At 51.7% G+C, this 24,261-nt stretch overlaps 1 protein-coding gene across 1 annotated transcript in view; it reads left to right on the top strand.

Moving 5' to 3' along the window:
- Positions 1 to 22,476, top strand: part of DENND3 (DENN domain containing 3) — a 57,150-nt gene extending 34,674 nt beyond the window's left edge. The window contains exons 14-23 of the mRNA XM_065895427.1: positions 1,561 to 1,820; positions 2,950 to 3,120; positions 4,447 to 4,576; positions 7,078 to 7,185; positions 9,973 to 10,112; positions 13,362 to 13,522; positions 14,777 to 14,910; positions 21,890 to 22,008; positions 22,089 to 22,226; positions 22,351 to 22,476. Of these exons, the coding sequence (XP_065751499.1) occupies positions 1,561 to 1,820; positions 2,950 to 3,120; positions 4,447 to 4,576; positions 7,078 to 7,185; positions 9,973 to 10,112; positions 13,362 to 13,522; positions 14,777 to 14,910; positions 21,890 to 22,008; positions 22,089 to 22,226; positions 22,351 to 22,476 (1,487 nt within the window). The remainder of the gene's footprint in view (positions 1 to 1,560; positions 1,821 to 2,949; positions 3,121 to 4,446; positions 4,577 to 7,077; positions 7,186 to 9,972; positions 10,113 to 13,361; positions 13,523 to 14,776; positions 14,911 to 21,889; positions 22,009 to 22,088; positions 22,227 to 22,350) is intronic.
- Positions 22,477 to 24,261: the final 1,785 nt, after the last annotated feature.

Below are 24,261 nucleotides of genomic sequence, written 5' to 3' on the forward strand. Positions count from 1 at the left end.
ACAGCCTTTCTTTTTTGTTTTTTTTGCGGTACGCGAGCCTCTCACTGTTGTGGCCTCTCCCGTTGCGGAGCACAGGCTCCGGACGCGCAGGCTCAGCGGCCATGACTCACGGGCCCAGCCGCTCCGTGGCACGTGGGATCCTCCCGGACCGGGGCACAAACCCGTGTCCCCTGCATCGGCAGGCGGACTCTCAACCACTGCCCCACCAGGGAAGTCCTCACAGCCTTTCTTGACCTCTTAGATCTGGCCTCCAGCCAGGCTGAGACGGGGAGGCTTCTGCATCCCGAGCAGGCCCCCAGTGGGAAAGGCAGACCCACGAAGGCACGGCGTCGGCGGGCTCTCTGCCTGGCACCTGCCCACCCGCCGGCAGGGCTTTCCTCTCCAGTCCTCAGTCTCCTGATCTAGGACCAAGCTGCCCAGGGCAGCTGGGCCTGTATAGAGGGTAGAGCACAGCAAGCATTGTTAGATGCCGTGAGGGAAGAGCGCATCAGCTTAGTGGGCCCCTTGTCTGGGAAGGCTGCCCATGGGCCATTTTATCTGGGTCTTGAAGGATAGGTAGGAGTTTTCTGGTCCGAGCACTCCAGACCAGCATGTGCAGAGGCACGTAACAACATGCTTGTCACTGTGCTGGGATACAGGAGTGCGAAGGGGAGGAGGGGCCTGATCCTGGAGGAATCTGGGCCTGGTGGATACGAGGAGCCTCATTCTAGGCGTGGAGTGAAGCAGGCCGCCGGCGGGGGCCGCTTAGAAGGCAGGAGGCCACTGAGGAGCTTCTTCCTGTGTAGGATATGAGGGGCCCTCTGAGGACGGAGGGCAGACAGATCCAGGATGCAGAATGGAGGATGCAGGAGCCAGGCACAGGGAAACATCGAGCTTAGAACGGGACGGACTTCTTAGCGGCTGAGTGGGAGTTGGGGGTGGTTCCAGCTCCACGTTACAGACAGGGAAGCAGGTTCGTTCCACAGCTGGCCTGTGGTCACACCGCTAAACAGTAGTGAAGCTGGGCTTCGGACTTGGGTCTCTCTCTGACTCCAGAGCCCCTTAATATTGGACATTTGGGAAGGTTGCTGTATCAACTAAGATCATCACGGTTACAAATAATAACTTATTTGCTCACATACCCAGAGTACTGAGATAAATCTGGCTTCAGGTAAGGCTTGATCCAGTGGTGTGGGAGTGTCACCAAGGATCTGGTCTCTTTAGCATTAGCTTCACCCTGGGACTGGCCCCAAGATGGCTGCCACCAGCTCTAGAGGTGACACAGGACTTTGTCCTTGTCCCAGTGTCCCTACCTGGTGCCCTAGGAGTTACTGTGACTACCTGGTAGATAGGGGCTGGAGAGGGCAATGGGCTCAGGCCAGATCAAGTGCCCACCTGGGCACCTGGGGAAGGAGGGGACGCTTTCCAGGTGGTTTCCATCCAGGCAGACTTAGGTGCTGGCGCCACCTGCTATGTCCTGCGGGTAACATGCTGCTTCCTGATTGTAAAGCAACCATTCTTGAGGCACCTGTGTACGTGGCTGTAAGAATCTTTTTTTTTTTTTTTCTTTATAAAACTAAGGACACCAGAAACAGATTGACCCAGAAACATTCAAAGATTTCTACAACTGCTGGAAGGAGGCAGAAACAGAGGCCCAAGAGGTCAACCTGCCTTTTTCGGTGATGGAACAGCTGGACAAAAACGAGTGTGTGTATAAGCTGTCAAGCTCCGTCAAAACAAATCGCGGTGTGGGCAAGATCGCCATGACCCAGAAGCGCCTGTTCCTCCTTACTGAGGGGAGGCCCGGCTACGTGGAGATTTCCACCTTCAGAAACATAGAGGTGAGGGCAGCTCTGGAAGCCGCCTGGGCTTGGGAGGTGCAGCAGCCGGAACAGCCCACCGGGCTCTGCCAGCCGTGGGCCCGTCACAAGCCACTCATGGTTTGTGCCTCAGTTTGCTCACCTGTAAAGTGGGAATAAGGATGCACCCTCCGAATAGGAGTGATGTGAGGACTGAAGAGATGGAGTGGGTGATGTGTTCAGAGCAGTAAGTGCACCGACGGCAGATTCTCTATTCAGCTGACTTGTATTTGGGGGAAGAGCAAGAAGCAAGGCAGGCTTGTCCTTTCGCTGACGTGGTTCGACAATGTAGGAGAAGCACAGACGTTGCTTTACTGGGAAACGGCCGTGGGCCAGCCCCTGTGAGCGGTTCCATCTCACGTTTCCTGATCAGGTTCCTGGCTGGCCCGCGCTGTTTATTTTATAACAACTTAAAATGTCATCTTCCCCACTAAGGGAATCTGAGTCGAGATCCTGACTCATGGCTTACCTTTATTTTCCCAGGTTTATTTCCTAAATTTATAAGCGGTGTGTTAGATGTGTTAATCCAGTTACTGCATATTCCCAGAGACAGAAGAGGCATGAGGACTCCCCTGTGGCCATGCTTGAGGCTGGGCCAGTGGACGCACCTTCTCACTTCCTTCAGTTTTCCCCCCAAGCCTGCTTTGACGGGCTTCCTCCCAGAAGTCCAGAGACAGAGATTTAAGGAGGTGAAAGAATGAAGCACCTTTAAACGCTGTGGACGAGTCCACCGGTGTGTCTCTGTCGACGTGTGGCTGACAGGTCACACTTAGACCCACCAGGAAGGCTCGCTGAGCTCCAGACACCGCCGTGACCCTGACTCCCCGTCACCTGTCTCTGAGAACAGACCACCTGGAGGAGCCCTGTTCACCCCACCCCTGGCACCCGGCTCCGGGTACTTCAGGGCCTTCTTGGGTCCTGCCGGACCTCCCCGCCGGGCAGCCCCAGCCCCAGGCCAGCCCCAAGGACTCTGCCTTCCCATGGGGATGTCAGCCAGTGCCCAGTGGGTCCCCTCAGTGTGTGCAGACCGCCACCCCTAAATGCATTTCCTATCGACTCCAGGGTCCCTGCGGGTGTCATTTCACTTACTTGCCTCTTTTTCCTTCTGCAGGAAGTCAGAAGCACCACAGTAGCTTTTCTGCTCCTGAGAATTCCCACTTTAAAAATCAAAGTGGTGTCCAAGAAAGAAGTCTTTGAAGCTAATCTTAAAACAGAGTGTGACCTGTGGCACCTGATGGTGAAGGAGATGTGGGCTGGGAAGAAGCTGGCCGACGACCACAAGGTCTGGGGCCCGGTCTGCCTTTTTATTCTCACCCAAGGCTCATGTCTCTATAATAATGCTCAGCATAAAGCCAGGTGGGACTGGGGCCTGGGCTGGGCCTGGGCGCGGGATCCATTGAATTAGATGAGGTCTCATCAGAAGGCATTAAGGATGCCGCGGTGCACGCGAGCCAGTGCAAAGCCCTGGGGTCTTGGGGGACGCCCTGGGGGCAAAGGCAAGGGCCGGCAGGGTGGTGTGGGTGGACTGTGGGACTGACCACTCTGCACTGCCCCCTGCCCCTGGTGCCACCCCAGGGAAGGGAGCGTCGGGGGCTGGACTCTGGCAGGTCTGAGCTGGGTGGTCCAGGCACACCCTGCTCTAAGCGGCTCTTCATTTTTGCCCTTCACAGGATTAGGGTTTTGGCTGGGGGGAGGTGTTAGATTCCTTCCACAGGGTTACATTTATATCCTAGGGACTTCTGTACCTTCATTTACTTTGGGCCAAACTGATGGCTTTGATCACACCAAATTAAGACTTCCTAGTCATGAAGGGTACCATGGAAGGAGGGTAAGACATGAGGACACGCGGTGCAGGGGAGATATTTGTCTTGTCTAAATGGCAAGATGAGACAGGAAAACCCACAACAAAGTGGGCAAAGAGTACGAATAGGGGACTCCCATGAGGGAGCAGTTCAGAAGGTTCTGGAGAGCTGTGCCCACGGATCCTCAGGGAGATGCAGGTGAGGGCGGCACCCAGTGGAAAGCGTCAGGAAGAACGTATGTTCAGTGGTGGGAGAGCTGCCGTTTCTGATGGACGTTCTGTCACTGGAGAAGCCCAAGGTCATGGAGACAGAAGGAGCGTTTCTGTTTGGAGCAGGAAGCGGGGACTAGGTCCTGAGATTCCAATACTCTGTGACTTCGCGGCTCACTGTTTGGTTTTATACCCACTGGTTTATTTAGCACACACTGACTCATCAAAGCCCGTGGGCTGGCAGACGTCTAAGGAGAGTCGTACGGACTCACGTCCCGCCCTCTCCTTTACAGTGTCTGCGGCTGCCTTTGCCCTTGACGGCAGAGCTGAGTTGTCGTGCCAGAGACTGCATGGCCCACAGACCCTGAAGTGTTCAGCATCTGGCCCTTTACAGAAGTTTGCTGACCCCTGGTATAAACAGCCAGTGTATGTCTCAACTAAGAGGACGTGATCACATGACATCAAATCCAAATCTAAACTCTTCACGTGGCTTTGAAAAACACACATCTTTGAAAGGGTTGTTTTATGTGACGTGACAAAGTCTTAGAGTGAAATGATTTCAGTGAAGCTGTGCTGAGATGACTGTCCCTCCCACAGGACCCCCAGTACGTCCAGCAGGCACTGACCCACGTCCTGCTGATGGACGCCGTCGTCGGTGCACTGCAATCGCCCGGCGCCATCTACGCGGCCTCCAAGTTATCTTACTTTGATAAGATGAAGAACGAAAGTAAGATCAGCATGTGTTCAATGCAGCCACGGTGTCTTGAGTTATGTCTTAAGTGATTTTTATCTGGATGACTTTTGTCCATTAGAACCAATCCCAAATGTCTCAAGTTTTTTTCTTCTGTACTTTTCATTTTTGAATATCACACGTTGTTCTGCATCTTTCCTTTCCTCACTTAATAATACCTTGGAGCTCTGTGCTCCTAAGGACATATCGAGGCACCTCATCGTTTCAGTGTCTGGGTTATTAGAGTCCAATTTACCCCGGGTGATAATTGCTCCTGAGTCTTAGTTGTCAGCAACAGAATTGCTGCTGGCTGGTTCAAGCAGAGCAGAAATTCGTGGAAGGCTGTTGCGTGACTCACGGAATCGCCATCGTGGTCGCTGGAGTTCTGCGGTCGGACACACACCCACTGCGGAGCTGCAGGGACCTCTGTGCCCGGCTGCCCCTGGCTGCTGGACCTCGCCGCACGAGCGTGTGGAGGCCCCCGATGGCCATCTCTCTTTTTTCTCTTGATTTGGTCAGTTTCCCTCCATAGCAATTCTCTGATCTCCGCCTGTAGCTTGAAATCTGGCTCTCACATTCTGGAAGCCATACGGAGGTTGGTGGTAAGCTCAATTTTTTATTTTTAGAAGATTTTTCAAGTCTAGGAAATAGCAAGTAGGCAAGAATAGCTTTATGCATCATTTTAGCTACTTCTATTTTGTTTCAACTTTTAAATGATCTCCTAAACCCAACTGTCCTGTGCTTTGCATGAAGAAGCAGAGAGTAGAGGATTACTTATCGCTATTAACATTACTATGTGCCGGAAGTCACGTGTGTAGATTAAACCCACAACATGAAATTCATTCATGAAACACGGACGAACAAGTTGTAGGATGTTTTTAAGATGACGCCTAGCCCTGTCTGTGCATACCGTTCCTTCTTACAGTGCACGCCTTACTGGTGTGAGTGTATTCAGGGTTGTACAGTCATCAGCATGATGGGTTTCAGAACATTTTCATCACCCCAGTAATAAGCCCCATACGGTTAGCAGCCACCCCTCTCACCTGCTTAAGCAACCACTAACCTCCTTTCTGTCTCTCTGGATTTGCCACACTTTGGCCTAGTCTGTGCACTTCCTCTAAGTGAACTCATCTGGTATGTGTCCTGTGTGTCCAGCTTCCTCCATGTAGCATCACGCTCCAGGGTTCACCCGAGTGGCAGGTGTCCCTGCTTCATTCCTCTTGGGCTGCGTGTATTCTGCTCTGTGGATGCGGTACAGTTTATCCAACCCTCCATTGACCATTTGAGTTTTTCTACTTCCCGGCTGTCGTGAATAGTGCTGCTCTGAACATTCACATACAATTTGGACGTGTGTTTCATTCCCCTTGGGTATATACAGCCAGGAAGACACTGTTGTTTAAACTGTCATCCCAGAATTAGGGAAAACAAGCCTCAGTATGTGTTGATTCCCCTTGGTGCATTTTCCTCTTTGCTGTGTCTGTCACTAACTGTGTGATCCCTGGAGCTTCCTGGTCCGAGGACCCCACCCCCCACCCCCCCGCCGCCGCCGGGAGCAGACAGGATGCTCCAGTTGCTGGAGTGACTTGGAGGTGCTCTTGTCAACAGTCCTAGAACCAGACATCGATTGCTGGGTTTTTCCCCCCCTTAATTAGGAACAAAATCAAATACACACTACACTCCAGCTGCTTAGACCACTCCAAGCTCATGCCTGATCTTTGTCAAGAGTTTACAGAAAAGCCTTCTCACTCCTCTGGAAATAACACACACAGTTACCATGGCAGCGCCCAACAAATGACACTCTTAATTCCATACGGCGAAGGGGGGATGGTCCAAGCTCAGTGTCCCTGATTCCTTGTTCCCAATCAAGAACTGTTTTCCCTTGTGTAAAGCGTAATGAGGCAACCACACATGATCCTGGGCTTAAGTTAATAGCTTATGGTCCATTCGTGATGGAAGGTCTAAAAATGAAACTTTCTGAAATCTGCACCCTATCCCTGGGGTGGGGCATTTGGCAATGACTGGAGATATTTGTGGTGTGTGTGTGTGTGTGTGTGTGGCAGTGGGGAGGTTGCTACTGGCATTGACTGGATGAGGCCAGGGATGCTGCTAAATGTCCTACAGCACACAGGACGCACCCACGGCAGCCACATTATGTGACAAGGGTGAGAAACCACTCGTGGGTTAGATTTATGGAGAAACGTGTAAAGTCTTCCCTTGGCTAGACCATATGTAACGGTTGAGTGTGGACAGAGGTCAGATCATTTAGCTTGAGAGCTGTGTTTAAACAAAAAGCAACGTGAGACGTTGGCAAATGCTCGCCCTCTGGCCGGATACGCTTGGCTTTACTTTAATGTCCAGTTTAAAGAGAGCGTCGTCTTCACAAATTATGAAGTTTTACCCCAGAGCTAATACCCTAAGGAAAGCAGAATGTGCAAGGCTCTTGGATAACCTGGGTCTCCTCCAGTCTGTGGAACTAATCCCCCGTGTCTGCATTTCAGTGCCCATGGCAGTTCCGAAGACGACCTCAGAGACCCTGAAGCACAAGATCAACCCTTCCGCAGAAGAGACCTCCCCACGCGCCATCGATGTCCTGCTCTACACCCCAGGTGAAGGCCATTCCCTGCTTTGTCACTGCTGTTTGTTTGTTTTTAAAATTTTATTGATGTATAGTTGATTTACAGTGTTGTGTTAATTTCTGCTGTACAGCAAAATGATTCAGTTATACACATATATACGTTCTTTTTCATATTCTTTTCCATTATGGTTTATCACGGGACATTGAATATAGCTCCCTGTGCTGTACAGTAGGACCTGGTTGTTTATGTCGCTGCTGTGTTTGGAAAAATCTGAGAGCTTAAGACTTGTGGTCAGGGTCAGCGCTGAAGTGGAAGGGCGATGGCAGGATGAGGATGGACGGGGACCAGGTGGTTTTCTGCTGTTGGAGGGCAGAACCCTGAGCAATGAGGTGCGGCCTCTCTGTGGACTCAGAGGCTGGAGCAGGGCGGTGCGGGGCCGAGTCCCCGTCCGGCCTCGCCGTCCTCACGTCGGTGGATAAAGGCCCTGCGCTTCTGTCTTTGGTCGGATCAAGCCCATTGTCACCGGGATGGGATGGCTGCACCTCCTATGCTGATGTGCACATCTGACAACACGGCTCTTCCTGCTTGGAGTGGTCGGACAGTCCCACAGACTTTCAAGGCCCCTACGAGCTGCGTCAGAGTGATGACAGCAAGAAGACAGGGTCGCTGCCCAGGCCTGGGGGTAAACAAAGACGGCCCTGTGTCACAGGCGTTCAACTGTCCAAATGCTTTTACTTCATTCTGACTTGCAGAGAGCTGCCGCAGACTGCTGCTCCAGGGTTATAGTGTTGGGAGCAAAGGAGCTCAGTTCCGGGCGGAAGAAAGCCTTTGAGTCTGGTCGCCCCGTGTTCGGCCTGTCCGCATCAGGAGTTGGCGTAGGCGGCGGCATCCGTGCACCCCCATTCTTCACCCTCCGAGGTTCGTGACCTCGCGGGGCAGTCCAGCGATCCACAGCCAGGAGCTTACATTCCACATGGTTTCCGATGGGCAAATTGAGTTTCTGTGGCAAAGCAGCCTCCCGGCAGGAGAGCTTATCTCTTCCCTGAACGTCCAGAAGACCCAGTAAAGCAACAGATCTCAGATGAAAGAGAGTCGAGAGCGGCCGAGCCCATCCCTCTGGAGACGTCATTTATCCAGTCGAGGCTCTCTGTTGATGTCACTCGGCTGTGACAGCACAGACCAAGACGCTTTTCATCACGGCATCTGAATAGACGAGCTGTCCTTAGATCTACGCTAGTTTCCCTTAAATTAAGCCTGACTAGACTCTGGGTTTCCTGTCATCAAGGGCTAGTTCCCGTCCCGCTGAGAACATCTAGAAGGGCCGGACAACGTATAAGAAAACAAAGGAGAACGGAGCTGCTGGTACTGGAAACAGTGGCCGAGAGAACTTTGGCCAGCTATGTGGGGTCAGGGGGACGAGCCTGGGGTCAGGACGCACCTGTCAAGAAGCGGGCAACCCCTCCAAGGATTCCGAGAGTCAAGGGAGCCAGGCCCCAGGCACCGAGCCCGGCTTCAGAGCATCCCAGTCTCTGGGGGATTGGAGACTGTGTCTCAGTGGGCAGGATCTCCCCCAAGGGGGCCAGGAGACCAATGGCATGAACACCCCAGAAAGACTGGCAGATTCACACTTCTTGCACTTGTGACAGAGGTGGTGCTACAGAGCAGGGGAGGGGAAAGACGGTCTCCATCACAGAAGGTGTTGGGATGTTGTGCATCTGTGTGGAGAAGATGAAGCTCGACCACACCTCAGATCACACGTGGCCATCACTTCACAGTCTAAACATGAAAGGCAAAAACATAAACAAATGAAACTTGGAGACGATAACATAGAAGAAGATATTCATGACCTTACGGTAAGGAAAAAATTCACAAATAGCATATAAAAAATACTAGCCATAAAGGAACAGACTGGTGAGTTAAGGGTTTTTAAAAGAAACTTCCAAACGAGTGGAAGTGGTGGTTGCAGACTGGGAAAGGGATATTCACAAGACGCGAGAACCGACAAGGGGCTCGAGTTGGGGATATTTAAAGAACGGCTACAAGTCAAGGAGCATGAGACAGCCCGATTCAGAAATGGGCAGGTGGCACGGTAGTTGAGAGTCCGCCTGCCAGTGCAGGGGACGCAGGTTCGTGCCCCGGTCCGGGAAGATCCCACGTGCCGCGGAGCGGCTGGGCCCGTGAGCCATGGCCGCTGAGCCTGTGCGTCCGGAGCCTGTGCTCCGCAACGGGAGAGGCCACAGCAGTGAGAGGCCTGCGTACCGCAAAAAAAAAAAAAAAAGACATGGGCAGGAGACATAAAGGCTTCAGCACGGGGGAGATCCAGATGGCCAGCTAAAGCCAGCAAGCAAGCCTCATCGGCATCGGGAAACGCAAAGAAACCACAAATAAAAAACCAAAGTCTTCACGCCGTTAGGACGGCCAAGACGGAGAGCGCCGACCAGCCCTCGTGTTGGCGGTGACGTGAGGCAGCGGGAGCCCAGCTGCCCTCGGGGACGTGGCCACAGGCTCCCTCCTTCCTCTGTCCCTGCGCCCACTTCCCTCTGCCTGAAACGCTGCCCACGAGTGAATCCTCAGGCCTCCCCCAGATCCCGGCTCAGGGAAGCCACCCCCGGGCTCGGTCTGTCTGCGTGTTTCTCTAGCTGGAGCCAGCTTGTCCCCGAGACTCGAAGCTCCGAGGGGCATGGAAGCTCGGGCCGTGCTCACCTTTGGATCCTGGGCACCCAGGGTGGCACCTGGCCGGGCAGGACCTGAGTCGTGTATGAACCACAGGCTGATGCAGCAGAGGGCTTCACCGTTTCGGGTTGCTTTCCTCTTTAGGGCATCTTGACCCAGCAGAAAAAGTTGAGGATGCTCACCCCAAATTATGGTGCGCTCTGAACGAAGGCAAGGTGGTCGTATTTGATGCTTCCTCTTGGACAGTTCACCAGCACTGCTTTAAAGTGGGCACTTCTAAACTGGTGAGTAAACGAACGCACACAGTACTCAGTCAGCTTCCAGGTTAACTTGTGACTTTGGAAATTGAACACGTCCACCCGTATAGGTAGCGGGATTCACGAACCCCATGGCGTCGCTGAATCCTGCAAGTCTTTGATTTTTATCTCGAGTTTTAAAATGTAAGCTTGTTCCATCCTTCACTTAAATATTCTTCTTTAAGTGAACAGATAATGGCTTTAACCATCCCCGCTCTGAAATCTAAAACAGGATTTCAGTCATGGAAAGGGCAGTGTGGTAGTCTCACGTTTACATTGTCAGTCACCAAAAGCAGACACTAGAATCATTTTAACACATTTGGGTTCGAAAACTAAGAACCATTTAAGTCAAATCTGCACATTATAGTTATCTCGTGGTTGAGAAGCCTCAGTTCTTTGAGCTTTTAGACTGATAGCCTAGTCAACTTTAATTAAAAGAAAGTTAAGGGGCTTCCCTGGTGGCACAGTGGTTAAGAATCCGCCTGCCAGTGCAGGGGACACGGGTTCGAGCCCTGGTCCGGGAAGATCCCACATGCCGCGGAGCAACTAAGCCTGTGTGCCACAACTACTGAGCCTGCGCTCTAGAGCCCGCGAGCCACAACTACTGAGCCTGCGCTCTAGAGCCCGTGCTCCTCAACAAGAGAAGCCACCGCAGTGAGAAGCACGTGCACCGCAACAAAGAGCCAACACAGCCAAAAATAAATAAATAAATTTAAAAAAAAAAGTTAAATTCATGCAAACACAGCCTCACCCCACCCCCACAAACCCGAGGTCAAGTTTCAGGTCTGGAGCCCTCAGTGCCACCAGGATCAGCCCCCTGCTTTTTGGAGACTTTTTGAGGCCTTGCACGGCCCTTTGAAAATCATGTCTTATTTCTGTACTACGTGATGTCAGCCATGTGCCCCAGGGCCTCCACGCCTGGAACGTGTCGTGTGAATTCGTGTTTCCAGATGAGGGGTGATCAGTGGTTTCTTTCCGGTGGGGCTGCCTTTTAACTCGGCACTCCAGGTATCTTTGGCGATACCCCCCTACTGTTCAAAATGCTGTCACACCTACTCCTTGGTGGGCTTCATCCTGTTCAAGACCCTCTGAGGGCACAAAGGAAGCCACTGTCCCAAGGAATTCTTGCTAGGAAAATCCTCAGGCCAACTCCTTTAACACAAAACTTCTTTTTTCACGTTTAATGTAAAAAGCATGGTGTAGTGAAGTTTACGTACCTAAGTGTTCCTCATTACTTCGTATCATCGACTTTGATGGCCACATTCCACCATCTAAAGATAATGTGACAATCTATGCTTTCAAAACTGGGGTGAAACAGAAAAATTGTGAATTCAAATATACGTTGCCAAGAGGATGCGGGATCATTCTAAAGAAGTTGCTAAACCATTTTCCCCGCGTTCAAACAATGAGCCTCAGATGATAAAGGAACGGAATCCAAGGCACGTTAAAGTAAAACGTGTACAAAAGTCTAATAACGCTTTAGATGAAATGAAAAACAAGGAGGAGAAGTTAAGGACTTCACTCTTATTCTAAAATTTAATTTCTTTCCTGTTGATTCTTAGTTACAAGCATTTCAAAGACTATTTAATAACAGAATAACTTAAAATCCCTGTGAAAATAAAATCATATGGCTGCATTTTGTATCAATTTCTTCTGCTCCCCAGTTAGGCCAGGTAACATTTAATTAAAGCAGAAAGTTATCCAGTTATGTGAAAATATCTTCCCACTGGTTTCACAGGGATATTTTGTACTGTTTCAACAAGACAGCAACTGGGGCAATTATCTCTAGAAAATGCTGCCTCATCTGAAATGTGAAGTTCCAAGTGGTTTATCTAAGATATCTTTGGGCCACTAAAAAAAGACATTTTACTAAAATGTTACAACAATTCTCAGGTAGATGCCTCCAAAGAAAGGGCTTTTTTAAATGATTAATTCTGAAATTAGCAAGGTAACATCTTTTTCTAACTTATGAGAATGTTTATTGGTAAAATTAAAGCTATCAATTTTTTTTTTTTTTTGCGGTACGCGGGCCTCTCACTGTTGTGGCCTCTCCCGTTGCGGAGCACAGGCTCCAGACGCGCAGGCTCAGCGGCCATGGCTCACGGGCCCAGCCACTCCGCGGCATGTGGGATCTTCCCGGACTGGGGCACGAACCCGTGTCCCCCGCATCGGCAGGCGGACTCTCAACCACTGCGCCACCAGGGAAGCCCCCAAAGCTATCAATTTTTATGAGCTCTTTCTTCTGACAAAGATAAGTACCAGTAAGCACCATCGGTACTGATTATACAAGATTAGATCTAGCCTCAGCCCCTCCACAGTGATGTAACTGTTGCTCTTTGAAATCTGCTTGGATCTGACAATCCGAGACCCTCGTTCGGTTACCAGTAAAATGTTGCCCATATCATGGATAGAGTCGGACACCGCTCAGGAAACGTTTAGGGAACGGTTTTTTAGGGATGCAGTCGGGTTGGTTGAGAAATACAGGCAGACACATTTGCGTTTCACATGTATATGTGGCTTTTATAACTCTTCAGTGTTTTAGTTCTTAATTTCTAATTTCAGAAAGTCTGAAGAGAATCACTGGCATTGACCTTGCTAAGCCGGAATCTCCGAGAGCGCCACTCTCTTAGCTGCAAGAGCACCGGCTAATATACAGTCTGTCCTCATTATTTGCAGATTCCATATTTGCAAACTTACCTACCTGCTAAAATTTATTTGTAGCTCCAGAGCAAATACTTACGGCGCTTGCATGGTTCTCCACAGACTTGCACGTCTCCAGAGCAGGGAGAAATGGGAGCTGTGTGCGCGTTCCCAGCCGAGCTCAAGCCAGGCGACTCTGCCTTCTTGGTTCAGCTCAAACTGTAGACAGGTGTCCTTTTCACGGCCTATTTAGTGCCATGTTCTTTGCATTTTTGTGCTTTTTATCGTGATTTTGCTGTTTAACATGGTGCCGTAGTATAGAGCTGAGGTGCCAGAGGCTGGAACGTGCTTTACAGAGAAAATGTGGACCCATGCAGTTCAAACCTGTGTCGTTCAAGGGTCAGAGGCACCCTTAAACAGGAACACAGGGCAAGATGATGTGTTGATCGAATGACAAGAGCGTGACCAGAGGCCGGCAGGACCCTAAGCCTGTCGGTCCCTGAGCGGCGGCTCAGCGCCGGCTGTGAGCGCACAGGACAGAACGACTGTCGGGAACACGGGGAACTGACTGCTCTGCTCTCTCCTCGGCCCCCTCAGAACTGCATGGTGATGGCGGAGCAAAGCCAGGTGTGGGTCGGCTCGGAGGACTCGGTCATCTACATCATCAACGTCCACAGCATGTCCTGCAACAAGCAGCTCACGGACCACCGCTCCAGCGTCACGGGTCTGGTCGTGCAGGACGGAGTGCAGGCACCCAGGTCCGGCCAGGCTCCCCTGGGAGGAGGGGCCGTCTGGCTCTTGCGTGGGTCCGGGGTCCCAGAGGGAAGGGTTCCCATGGCCATGGGCCGTGGCCTGCAGGGGGAGCAAAGCGGGTCCGGAAGGTGAGTCGGGGACATTCCCGTGTGGTGTGGCCATGATGGGTGCAGAGAAGCGGCCTCTGCTGGAGACCGAGTCCAGCATGCGTGTGGTGCTTGTAGCAGCTGGCACCCCGCCTTCCGTGCCTGTTCTTTGGCTCTGGTGTTTGCCTGCCATCCTGGGCCTGTAGACGCATCACCCTAACCCCACGTCTTCTCATGGAATCCCCTGTGTGCCTGTGTCCAAATGTCCCCTTCTTATGAGGACACAGGTCAATGTTGGATGGGGGTCCGCACTATTAGCGGCATTTAGCTACTTCTGGAAAGGCCCTGCTGCCAAATAAGTGGCATTTTGAGGTGTTGTGGGGCTAGGATGTCAACATACCTTTTTTTGGGGACACAGTTCAACCTGTAAGATGTATTTACTTCATCCTTCACCGGCTTTACCAGGTTAAGAATGCCAGCCCCCCAAGGGCAGCCCTGTGTCTGTCCTGCTCTCTGCCGTGTCCTGTGCTTGGGACAGGGCCTGGACACAGCAGGTGCCCAGGGGAGACGTGAGAACCAGGCGGGGTCCCAGTTTCCCTCTGTGAGGAAGCGGGGCTCAGTGGGTGTGTGAGGTATGCTGAGGTCACCCACCCTGAACGGGCAGCCCCAGCCCTGGGCGCAGGTGGCCACAGCTCCTAAGCTTTTCTGCCGCTTCCCTCTGTGCCACCCCCATCCCCTTGTGCCCCGAGTTTCAGGGGTGCTGCCTGTCCTCAGTCGGGTGGACTTAGGTCCTCACGTGAAGATGACACGCCATCAGGTGGTGGAAGGGCCGTGCACGGCACTAGCTGAGCCCGCCTCCCCGCAGCTGCCAGTCGCCGACGCCGTGCTGATCCTTGGACTTGAGCTTGGAGGGGGCGTGTGCCGTTCCCGGCCCCTGGCGGGAGGGGCGGATTTTAGTTAACTGCCCTTTACGGCTCTGTTCACAATTCCTGGCGGCGGCAGCAGCCGTGGCGGAGGTGCCGGGTGGGCGGGGGGCGCTCAGAAACCAGCCCCCCTGACGGCGCTGGCGTCTCTCGCTGGCCGCGCTGTGGGCGCTTACCTGGTGGGAACTTGAAACGGACACGGTGTTCTCAGGGCCACGGTTAAGCGCCTGCACGCGTGTTCACCCCACAGCACTGTGTACTCGTGCAGCGCGGACGGGACAGTCCTGGCCTGGAACGCGAGCTCCCTGCGGGTGACCAGCAGGTTCCAGCTGCCGGGCGACGGGCTCTCGGCCATCAGACTGCACGGCGGCCGCCTCTGGTGCTGTAAGTGCTTGGTCCCTGCCCTTGGCTCCTGGCTAACGGCAGGGGAGCCAAGGCCCCTTTCCTCTGCCACACGCGTTTCCAACTTTGACTGTGAAACCCCGGTTCCTTCTTAACGCACGCAGCTCCCCACACCCCTCCTGAGTTTGCTGCGTCCCCGGCGGCCCTACTCCCTGCGCGGCCTCCCCGCCTGCTCCCGTCTCTGCTCTCGCCGTGCCCCAGGGGGCCGTTGCCGCTCCTCCCGGCAGCCCTCTGTGGCCTGGTTGTTTGCGTGCGGGTCACGTCTCCCCAACCGTGCTGTGTGCTCCCCTCTGCCCCTCCCAGCAGAGACGTCAGGCGGGGGCGTCTGGGGGTCTGAGGGGGGCACTTCGGGGTTGACGGGGAGGTACAGACGCTGTGCCTAGTGACGTGGGTGTTCTGCATTTTCTGAGCATCACGGCACGGAGGTTGCCTGCACTTTGAAGTCTTTCCCTGGTGTATGCTGGGTAACGTGGGTGATGGTCATGAACACTTTTTGAAAATTGAAGCATGTTTTACGTATGATGAGTTGCACAAAACATGTACAGTTTGTTGTGTTTTGTAAAAAATTTTATTGTAGTTGATTCACAGTGTTGTGTTAATTTCAGGTTACAGCAAAGTGAATCAGTTATATATATATATATATATATATATATATGTACACTTTTACTTTTTTTGGATTCTTTCCCATATAGGCCATTACAGAGTATTGAGTAGAGTTCCCTGTGCTATACAGTAGGTTCTTATTAGTTATCTATTTTATATATAGTAGTGAGTATATGTCAATCCCATCTCCCAATTTATCCCTCCCCCCACATTCCCTGGTAACCATAAGTTTGTTTTCTACATCTATGACTCTACTTCTGTTTTGTAAATAGGTTCATTTGTACCTTTTCTTTTAGATTCCACATGTAAGTGATATCACATGGGATTTGTCTTTCTCTTTCTGACTTACTCAGTATGACAGTCTCTAGGTCCATCCATATTGCTGCAAATGGCATTATTTTGTTTTTTTTATGGCTGAGTAATACTCCCTTGTATATATGTACCACATCTTCTTTATCCATTCCTCTGTGGATGGACACTTAGGTTGCTTCCATGTCCTGGCTATTGTAAATAGTGCTGCAGTGAACACTGGGTGCATGTATCTTGTTTCAAATTACAGTTTTCTCCAGGTATATGCCCAGGAGTGGTACTGCTGGGTCATATGGCAGTTCTATTCTTAGTTTTTTAAGGAACCTCCATAGTGGTTGTATCAATTTACATCCCCACCAACAGTATAGGAGGGTTCCCTTTTCTCCACACCCTCTCCAGCATTTATTGTTTGTAGATTTTAAAAAAATTAATTAATTTACTTATTTTTGGCTGCGTTGGGTCTTCGTTGACGCACGCGGGCTTTTCTCTAGTTGCGGTGAGCGGGGGCTACTCTTTGTTGTGGTGTGTGGGCTGCTTCTCATTGTGGTGGCTTCTCGTTGCAGAGCACGGGCTCTAGGTGCGTGGGCTTCAGTAGTTGCGGCATGAGGGCTCAGTAGTTGTGGCTCACGGGCTCTAGAGCACAGGCTCAGTAGTTGTGGTGCACGGGCTTAGTTGCTCCGCGGCATGTGGGATCTTCCCGGGCCAGGGCTTGAACCCGTGTCCCCTGCATTGGCAGGCAGATTCTTAACCCCTGTGCCACCAGGGAAGCCCTGTAGATTTTTTGATGATGTCCACTCTTAGTGGTGTGAGGTGATACTTCATTTTAGTTTTGATTTGCATTTCTCTAATAATGAGTGATGCTGAGGGTCTTCCATGGTTTTTTTGGCCATCTGTGTGTCTTTGGAGGAATGTCTAGATCTTCTGCCCATTTTTTGATTGGGTTATTTTTTCGATATTGAGCTGCATGAGCTGTTTGTATATTTCGGAAATTAATCCCTTGTCGGTTGCTTCGTGTGCAGATATTCTCTCCCATTCTGAGGACTGTCTTTTTTGTTTATGGTCTCCTTTGCTGTGCTAAAGCTTGTAAGTTTCATTAGATCCCATTTGTTTATTTTTGGTTTTATTTCCATTTCTCTAGGATGTGGGTCAAAAAGGATCTTGCTGTGGTTTATGTCAAAGAGTGTTCTGCCTATGTTTTCCTCAGAAAGTTTTATAGAAAGTGTCTGGCCTTACATTTAGGTCCTTAATCCATTTTGAGTTCAATTTTTGTGTGTGGTGTTAGAAAATGTTCTAATTTCATTGATTTACCTGTAGCTGTCCAGTTTTCCCAGCACCACTTATTGAAGCGACTGGCTTTCCTCCATTGTATATTCTTGCCTCCCCTGTCATAGATTAGGTGACCACAGGTGCGTGGGTTTACCTCTGGCGTCTCTATCCTGTTCCATTGATCTACATTTCTGTTTTTGTGCCGGTACCGTACTGTTCAGTTTGTTGTGTCTTGACGAAAGTATACACCACATAACCACCCCACGGTCAAGACACAGAACATTTCCATCACCGCTGCTGGTCCCTCTGTGCCCCTTTCCAGGTGGCCCCCACTCGAGGGAAACAACTCCTGAATTCTGTTATGGATTTGTTGTGCTTGTTCCTGAACTTTCTATAAATGGGCTCTACAGCATGTGTTCTTTTCATCTGGCTCAGTTCCGGCAACATGATGTTTTTAGGACTCATCCACAGTGTTTGAATAGCAGTAGCTCATTCTTTTTATTGTGTGAATGCTACAGCTTGGTTATCGGCTCTCCTGTCACTCTTTTCCACACCGTTTTATATCCCCGGCAGCGGATACGAGGCTTCCAGTTCCTCCCCGTCCTCAGCAGAACTTGTTATTATCTGTTTTTTTTTTATCGTGATCATCCTCGTGGGCGTGAAGTGGCATCTCGTTGCGGGTCTGGTTGCGTTTCCCCAATGGCTTATGATGTGGAGCATCCTTTCATGGACTGCTTGCCATCTGTGTGTCTTCTTCAGAGAAATGTCTATTCATATCCTGTGCCAATCAGTCTACTCACTTTCAAGGCTATTAATCATATGGTTGAGTGTACCCTTATTTTTTTTTCCATTTTTCACATCTGTACTTTTTTCTTTTGTTCCTCCTTTCCTGCCTCCTTTTAGACTGCTCTTAAATTCAAGTTAATCTTCTTTATTGTCTTTTTAGCTCTATGTTCGGTTTTTTTTTTGGGGAGGGGAGGGGGCCGTGCCACACAGCATGTGGGATCTTACTTCCCCAGCCAGGGATCGAACCCACACCCCCTGCAGTGGAAGTGTGGAGTTTTAACCACTGGACTGCCCAGGAAGTCCCTAACTCTGTGTTTTTTGTTCCACTTTTTAGTGGTTGCTTTAGGGATTTCAATGTGCAACCTTATCTTCTCACTCTACTTTAAATAACTTACACACCACTTCATGTATAATGGACACAGAGCACAGCAGTAAAATTAATTCCATTTACCTCTTTCTCTCCCTTTCCTATTGTTGTTAAATGCAGTATTTTATTTCTATGATTGTGATAAACCTATTTAAAAAAATTTTGCCTAAGTGCTCAATGGTCTTTCAAAGAAATTAAGAAAAAAATTATTTTTGCCCATATATTTACCATTTTGGGTTGAGCTTCACTCCTCCTTCAAATCCAGGTTTCCATCTTGCATCACTGCCCCTTAGCCTTAAGAATTTCCTGTAGTGTTTCTTCTGATATGAGTCTGTGGTAAACAGGTTCTAGGCTGATGGTTTTAGTTTTTCCCCGGCGCACTAGAAATATCATTCCGCCGTCTTGCGGCTCGGCTCGTTCCCGACAGGAGGTCCGCCGTCATTCCCTCTGTTCTGCTGAATATAATGTGATTTCTGTAGCTGCTTTTAAGATTCTGTCTCTGGTTTGCATGAGTTGGACTACAGTGTGCTTGGGTGTGAAGGGCTTTGTGTTTATCTTGCTTGCAGTTTACTCTCTTGAATTTGGGGAAAACTTAACCATTACCTCTTCCGTTATTTCTCTTGCCCATTCTCTCTCTCCGTGTCTTCTGGGATTCTAATGATATGTTAGTAATATATATTATAATTATATATAATTATATTATTAGTTAGTTAGACCCTCTGATAATGTCCCACAGGTCTCAGGCACTGCTATAATTTTTTCCTTCTTTTTCTTGTGTGCTTTAGTCTGGCCAGGACCTGAACCTCTCTTCTTCTGTGTCCTGTCTGCAGTTAAACCTATCCAGCAAACTCTCATTTTAGTTCTAGAACGTCCATTTATTTTATAAAGAACTTTGATTTTCTCTCCTAAATCCTATACTCTTCACTCGTCCTCGCCATATCTTTCTCTCAGGTTTAAAACGTGTTTGTAATTGTTGGTCGAAAGTCCTTGTCTGCTGGATACTGGATCATCTGTGGGTCTGCTTCTGTCTACTGTGTTTCCTGTTGGTTTTCAGTCGCATCTTCAAGCTTCACATGTGTTGTGATTTTCACTGCATCCTGGATGTTGTTAACGACACGCTGAGGAGAGTCTGGACTGTGTATCCTTACGTCTTGTTCTAGAAGGTCATTAAGTTACTGGCAGATCATCTTGATCCCGTGGGGAGGCTTGGTCTTAGGCTTTTCGAGGGTGAGTATATTTCAGTTTTGACCTTAGTCCTGCTGTTTTATACACAGTTTGGGAGTCAGCCAAGGATCTGAGGAGAATTTATACATGCATTTTGGGGATCCCTCATTTGGGAGATATCCCCCCTCTATTTCCAGCCACACTGGCAGCGGCAGCCCCACACTATACCCTCAACCCAAGACGGCCTGCTACGTGCTGCTAGAATTTTTACCCCTCAGTGCCCCACACAGAGCCGGGAAGTCCCCTCAGAGGAGACCCACGCAACTGTACAGCTCACTGGGTGTCTTTCTTCTCTTTCAAAGACCATTTCCCTCAGCTTTGGTTGGCCTCCGGTGACTGTCAGATGTGCGTGTGTCCATCCATGGATGCACTTTGGACCAAAAGTTGCCCGTTAAATATAGTGAGAGACATGACAGATTAGAATGAGGATGGATAACCTTGTTTTCAGGAAGGAATCCCTCTTATTTTTCAACTTAACGAATACAGTAAGTAGTTTTCCTATTTAACAACAATGAGAAAAGGACAAGAGGAAAGCAGGGCTTCTTCGGGTAAAAGAGAGTGTTTGCTGTGAAGTGTTGTTCCGAGTCTTTATATAAACAAGGATAACAGCTAAAGCCTTGGTCACTCATCAGCTGTGGTCCGTGGGCACTGAGGTGTGGCCTGAGAGTGTGTGTGGTGGGGGACAGGTGACGCCTCTGACTCCTCCCCAGGCCCTTGGCGAGGTGAGCCTGAGGGTCCCCGGCTTCCCTTTCTACTTCTGTCCCAGTATTTCAGACCCTGCATGCCTTCCCTGTGTCTGGATGGAAGCTGCCTTTACTGCAGCACTGCCCCTCTCCCAGGCCTGACGTTTCTGGGAGGGAGCGGACCCCGTCCCTGCTCCCTGTGGCCGGAGGTCTGCTCTGTGATGTTGCTGGCACACCTGTGGTTCAGGCTGCAGCCTCCGTGTGCATTCAAGTTCAAATCCAGGCGCTGCCACCGATGACTGGTCACTTTGGGCTGGTCCCCTGCACTCTTGGAGTCTCTGTTCCTTCATCTGAAAAGTGAGATGGAAATACCATCCCTCCCACAGGAGAGCACGCTGACGGCTGGGAGATGTGAGAGGCAGAGAGCGGGCCTTGGAGCGTCCGTGAGTGTGAGGGCTGGTGACAGTTACCCCAGAGGACCGCTTCCCCGGATCTCGTGGACAGAGCTCTCCCCAGGTCCTCCTCCCTTCCACCACCCACGGCAGGGGCACCTTCCGTTTGGGTACCCGGCCCACCTCGAGGACAGTGATGGGTCTCACCCACATCTGTTGCCCCCGTCCCCCGCTCCGCATGCAGCAGGGCCCCTCCGTGCTCGCACAAGCAGGGTCGCTGTGAACTCCGCCCTGTGCAGTTTGGCGGGCGGCGAGCGCGCTGGTCGGCATGACCCCGGGGGCACTAGCGCCTCTTGGCAGGACTTCCTGCCACCCGGGTCTTGCTGACAGGCAGCAGCATCCTAGGGGCCTGTTAATTAGTCCAAGTGGATAATGGCATCTCGGGATAAAAGGAGGGATGCTGGGGTTTGCTTATTAGGTCTCAGGCGGGAAAGAGAGGTATGGGCGGGCTCTCGCCACCTGTGACTGAGAGCCCAGCTGAGCTTCCGAGTCCTGAGGGCAGCCAAGGACAGAGGGGTCATGTCTCTGTGGACCTGGAGTCCACCCACCATGACAGGAAGCCGGAGCTCACCTTGGGGACTCGTGCCCCCTCCCTCTGGAGCCAGATGGCACTGCCTGAGGGCAGGGCTGTGTCCTCCTGTCCTGGTGGCCTCAGCACAGGGCGGGAGGTGGAGGACGCAGGCAGTAAAAGCCAAGAGAGGACAGCCCTGCAGCTCTTCATCTTCCCGTGAACCTGACTCCGTCTCCCCTGCACCCTTGATCTGACCTCCTACCTGCGGTACTAATTTTGATGACCTGTAGCTCTCGTGATGTGGAAACTCTTGGTTTGCTGGAGTGAGGAACAGAAAGAGACAGAGAAGAGCTTAAACAGAGAGACGTGTCCCATGGCGGGGCACCATCGCCTAGAGCTCTAATCCTCACTGCCGGGGGTAGCAGATGCTGTGGCCTCAAGTGATTGATAGGAAATGCCAAATAACCGTGGCAGGAAGGGTTCCAAAAGCCTCAGAAGAGGGTGCTGGACTCCAGCCGTTTCCTCGTCGGTAAAAATGGGGCTAATGGCCTGAGTGTCCCTGCGAGAAAACGCGAAGGCGCCACGGGGCAGCTACAGTTAGAGATGCCGACACCATGGTCAGATGTGGTGCAGGAGCCGTGGCCCCACCGGTCACACCGCAGGTCACACCGCGGGTCACGCTGCAGCTCTCCCGGCGCTTTCATCCCTGTGCTCCGAGCTCGCTCTGCCTGCCCCTCATGCTGGCTCTTCCGCCCCGCAGGTACCAGTAACAGTATCGTGGTCGTGACCACGGCTGGATTTCTTCATCAAGAACTGAAGATCGGCGAGAACTTTAAAGAGATAAGCACCTCCTTCCTGGGTTTCCAGCTCATGCCCGAGGTAACCCCGTGCGTCAGGTTGGGCCGGTGTCCCCGTGCCGCCGGGCCGCCACCGCCCACGTCGTGACCGTTCCACTTCAGCAGGAGCAGCTCTGGGCGGCCTGTGCCGGGTACGACGACATCTACGTTTGGAGCCTGCAGGACCTCGCCCAGCCCCCGCAGAGGATCCACCTGCAGGACTGCTCCAAGATCAACTGCATGATCCAGGTGAAGAAGCAGGTAAGGCGGCCCCGGGGCTGCTGATCAAGGCCTGGCCGGGAAGGACGTGGGTCTGGGGGTGCCCGAGAGAGCACCGCACACCTCTGAGTGGGCTGCCTGTGTGGTGCCCGTTTCTCCTCAGCAGATCTGGGTGGGCGGCACAGGGCTGTCGCAGGGGAGATCCAAGGGGAAAATCTACGTGATCGATGCCGAGAGGAAGACGGTGGAGAAGGAGCTGGTGGCCCACACAGACACGGTGAAGACCCTGTGATCCGCGGAGGACAGATACGTGCTGAGCGGGTCCGGCCGCGACGAGGGCAAGATCGCCATCTGGAAGGTCGAGTAACCAAGGGCGCGTGTGCCCTGTGCGCACGGGACGCGCCTTCTGCCAGCTCCTGGCGCCTCCCCAGAGAAGGCGGGTCTGAGCCTGGGGCGGGGGCACTGGGAGGGCTCCGCTGCGGGGGCCTGTGTGGCTCTCTGGCCTCAGTTACGAGACCGATAGTGTCGCACTTTCTCTCCTGGACTTAGCTGATTAAACTGGACCGTTTCGGGCTGGGGTGCCTGTCAGGCAGCCTCGGCTGAGAAGTCACCCGGTGCTGTCTGGACGGCTCCAGAATCCACGACCTGGGCCAGCACCAGGCCATCCGGGAGCAGTGGAGCCGGAGCACCCGGGACCTGCAGACCTCGGGTCTTGCTTTTCCTCCACTTCACTCACTCGCCAAATACTATGCACCAGATTCACCGGAGCCCGACAGCCAGACACTGACCTCTTGTTCGCAGCAAAGCTCATGAGAAGGGGGGTATTTTAAACGACCATGTTGTGGTTGAACAGGTTTGCGCCTGCCCAGGGAGGGGGACAACGCTGGGTTGAGGCTGTCGGGACAGGGCTGGGCCAGCTGACGCAAGCGCTGGCTTTTTTCCTTTTAATTAATGCAACGTTTTTTATAATGAAAAAACCTAGAGACTTTTTCAACCAAAGGTCGGCGTTCCATCTAAAATAGCACAAACAAACCCTTAGCAGACGCTCATGTCCGTTTCCGCTGCATCCTAGGTGCACAGCGTATGTGTATATGTAGACAGCGCCTTATTATTTAACTGAGGATAATACTAGCTATGCTCTTATCCTATTATTAGCTAGAAATATTTGCAGAAGGGACCTTTTGTACGTTTTTACCATTACCCTTGAGCTATCGTCCCTCAATTGTGAGCAAGGGAGGTTTTGGCATGGCTGTACTGCGTGGAGGCCCGAGGCCTGTCCCCTGTGAGCCCACGATGCGCTCTGCCGCAGGGGGCTGGCTGGCTGCCGGACCCCCCTGGGCTCTGGGGGCTTGGATAGACATCACGCTGGACCTCGCTCACCCTGAGAGGTCTGTGAGGGTCTCTGTCAGTCAGGCCCCCAGCACACAGCCAGGCTTCAGAGACATCTGCAGTGCCTCCCAGGTGAGAGCTTCGGCTACGCCTCCGGCCGTGCCTGCAGAACCCAAGCATTCTGGAGGGTCTGATCACTGACTGACATTTTGGAATGTTCTGAGACTGTGGTGTGGAGAACAGCCAGGTGGCCTAATCCGCCCCTCCCCTCCCCCCGCCACCCCGAGTCTGTCCTCCTGGGGAGGGTGTGTTCCCCTGACTGACTTCTAGAAGGAAGACTAGGCCAGCAGCAACTGGCAGAAGGTGGAATTCTGCCTCTGTAAACACATGAAAAATTCGAGTAAAAGCCTGTCAGAAATCCACGTAAATTATTGAATAACAACCCACATGTAACCAGGTATTTTCACCTCGTTGGTAATAGATTCTCTTTTTTACTAAAACACTGCTGTGCGGTTTCCTCACTTTATCCAGCGTTAACTGGTGGTGGCGCTTTAATAACACAGGACTGCTCAACATCACTAATTATTAGAGATGCACATCCAAACAACGAGGTAGCACCTCACGCCAGTCACAGTGGCCAACGTTCAAAAGTCGACAGATGACCAATGCTGGAGAGGGTGTGGAGGAAAGGGAGCCCCCCCCCCCACACACTGTTGGTGGGAATGTAAGTTGATGCAGCCACTGTGGA

The sequence above is a fragment of the Phocoena phocoena genome, chromosome 17 (assembly GCF_963924675.1).
Source record: "Phocoena phocoena chromosome 17, mPhoPho1.1, whole genome shotgun sequence".
NCBI classification, from domain to species: Eukaryota; Metazoa; Chordata; class Mammalia; order Artiodactyla; family Phocoenidae; genus Phocoena; species Phocoena phocoena.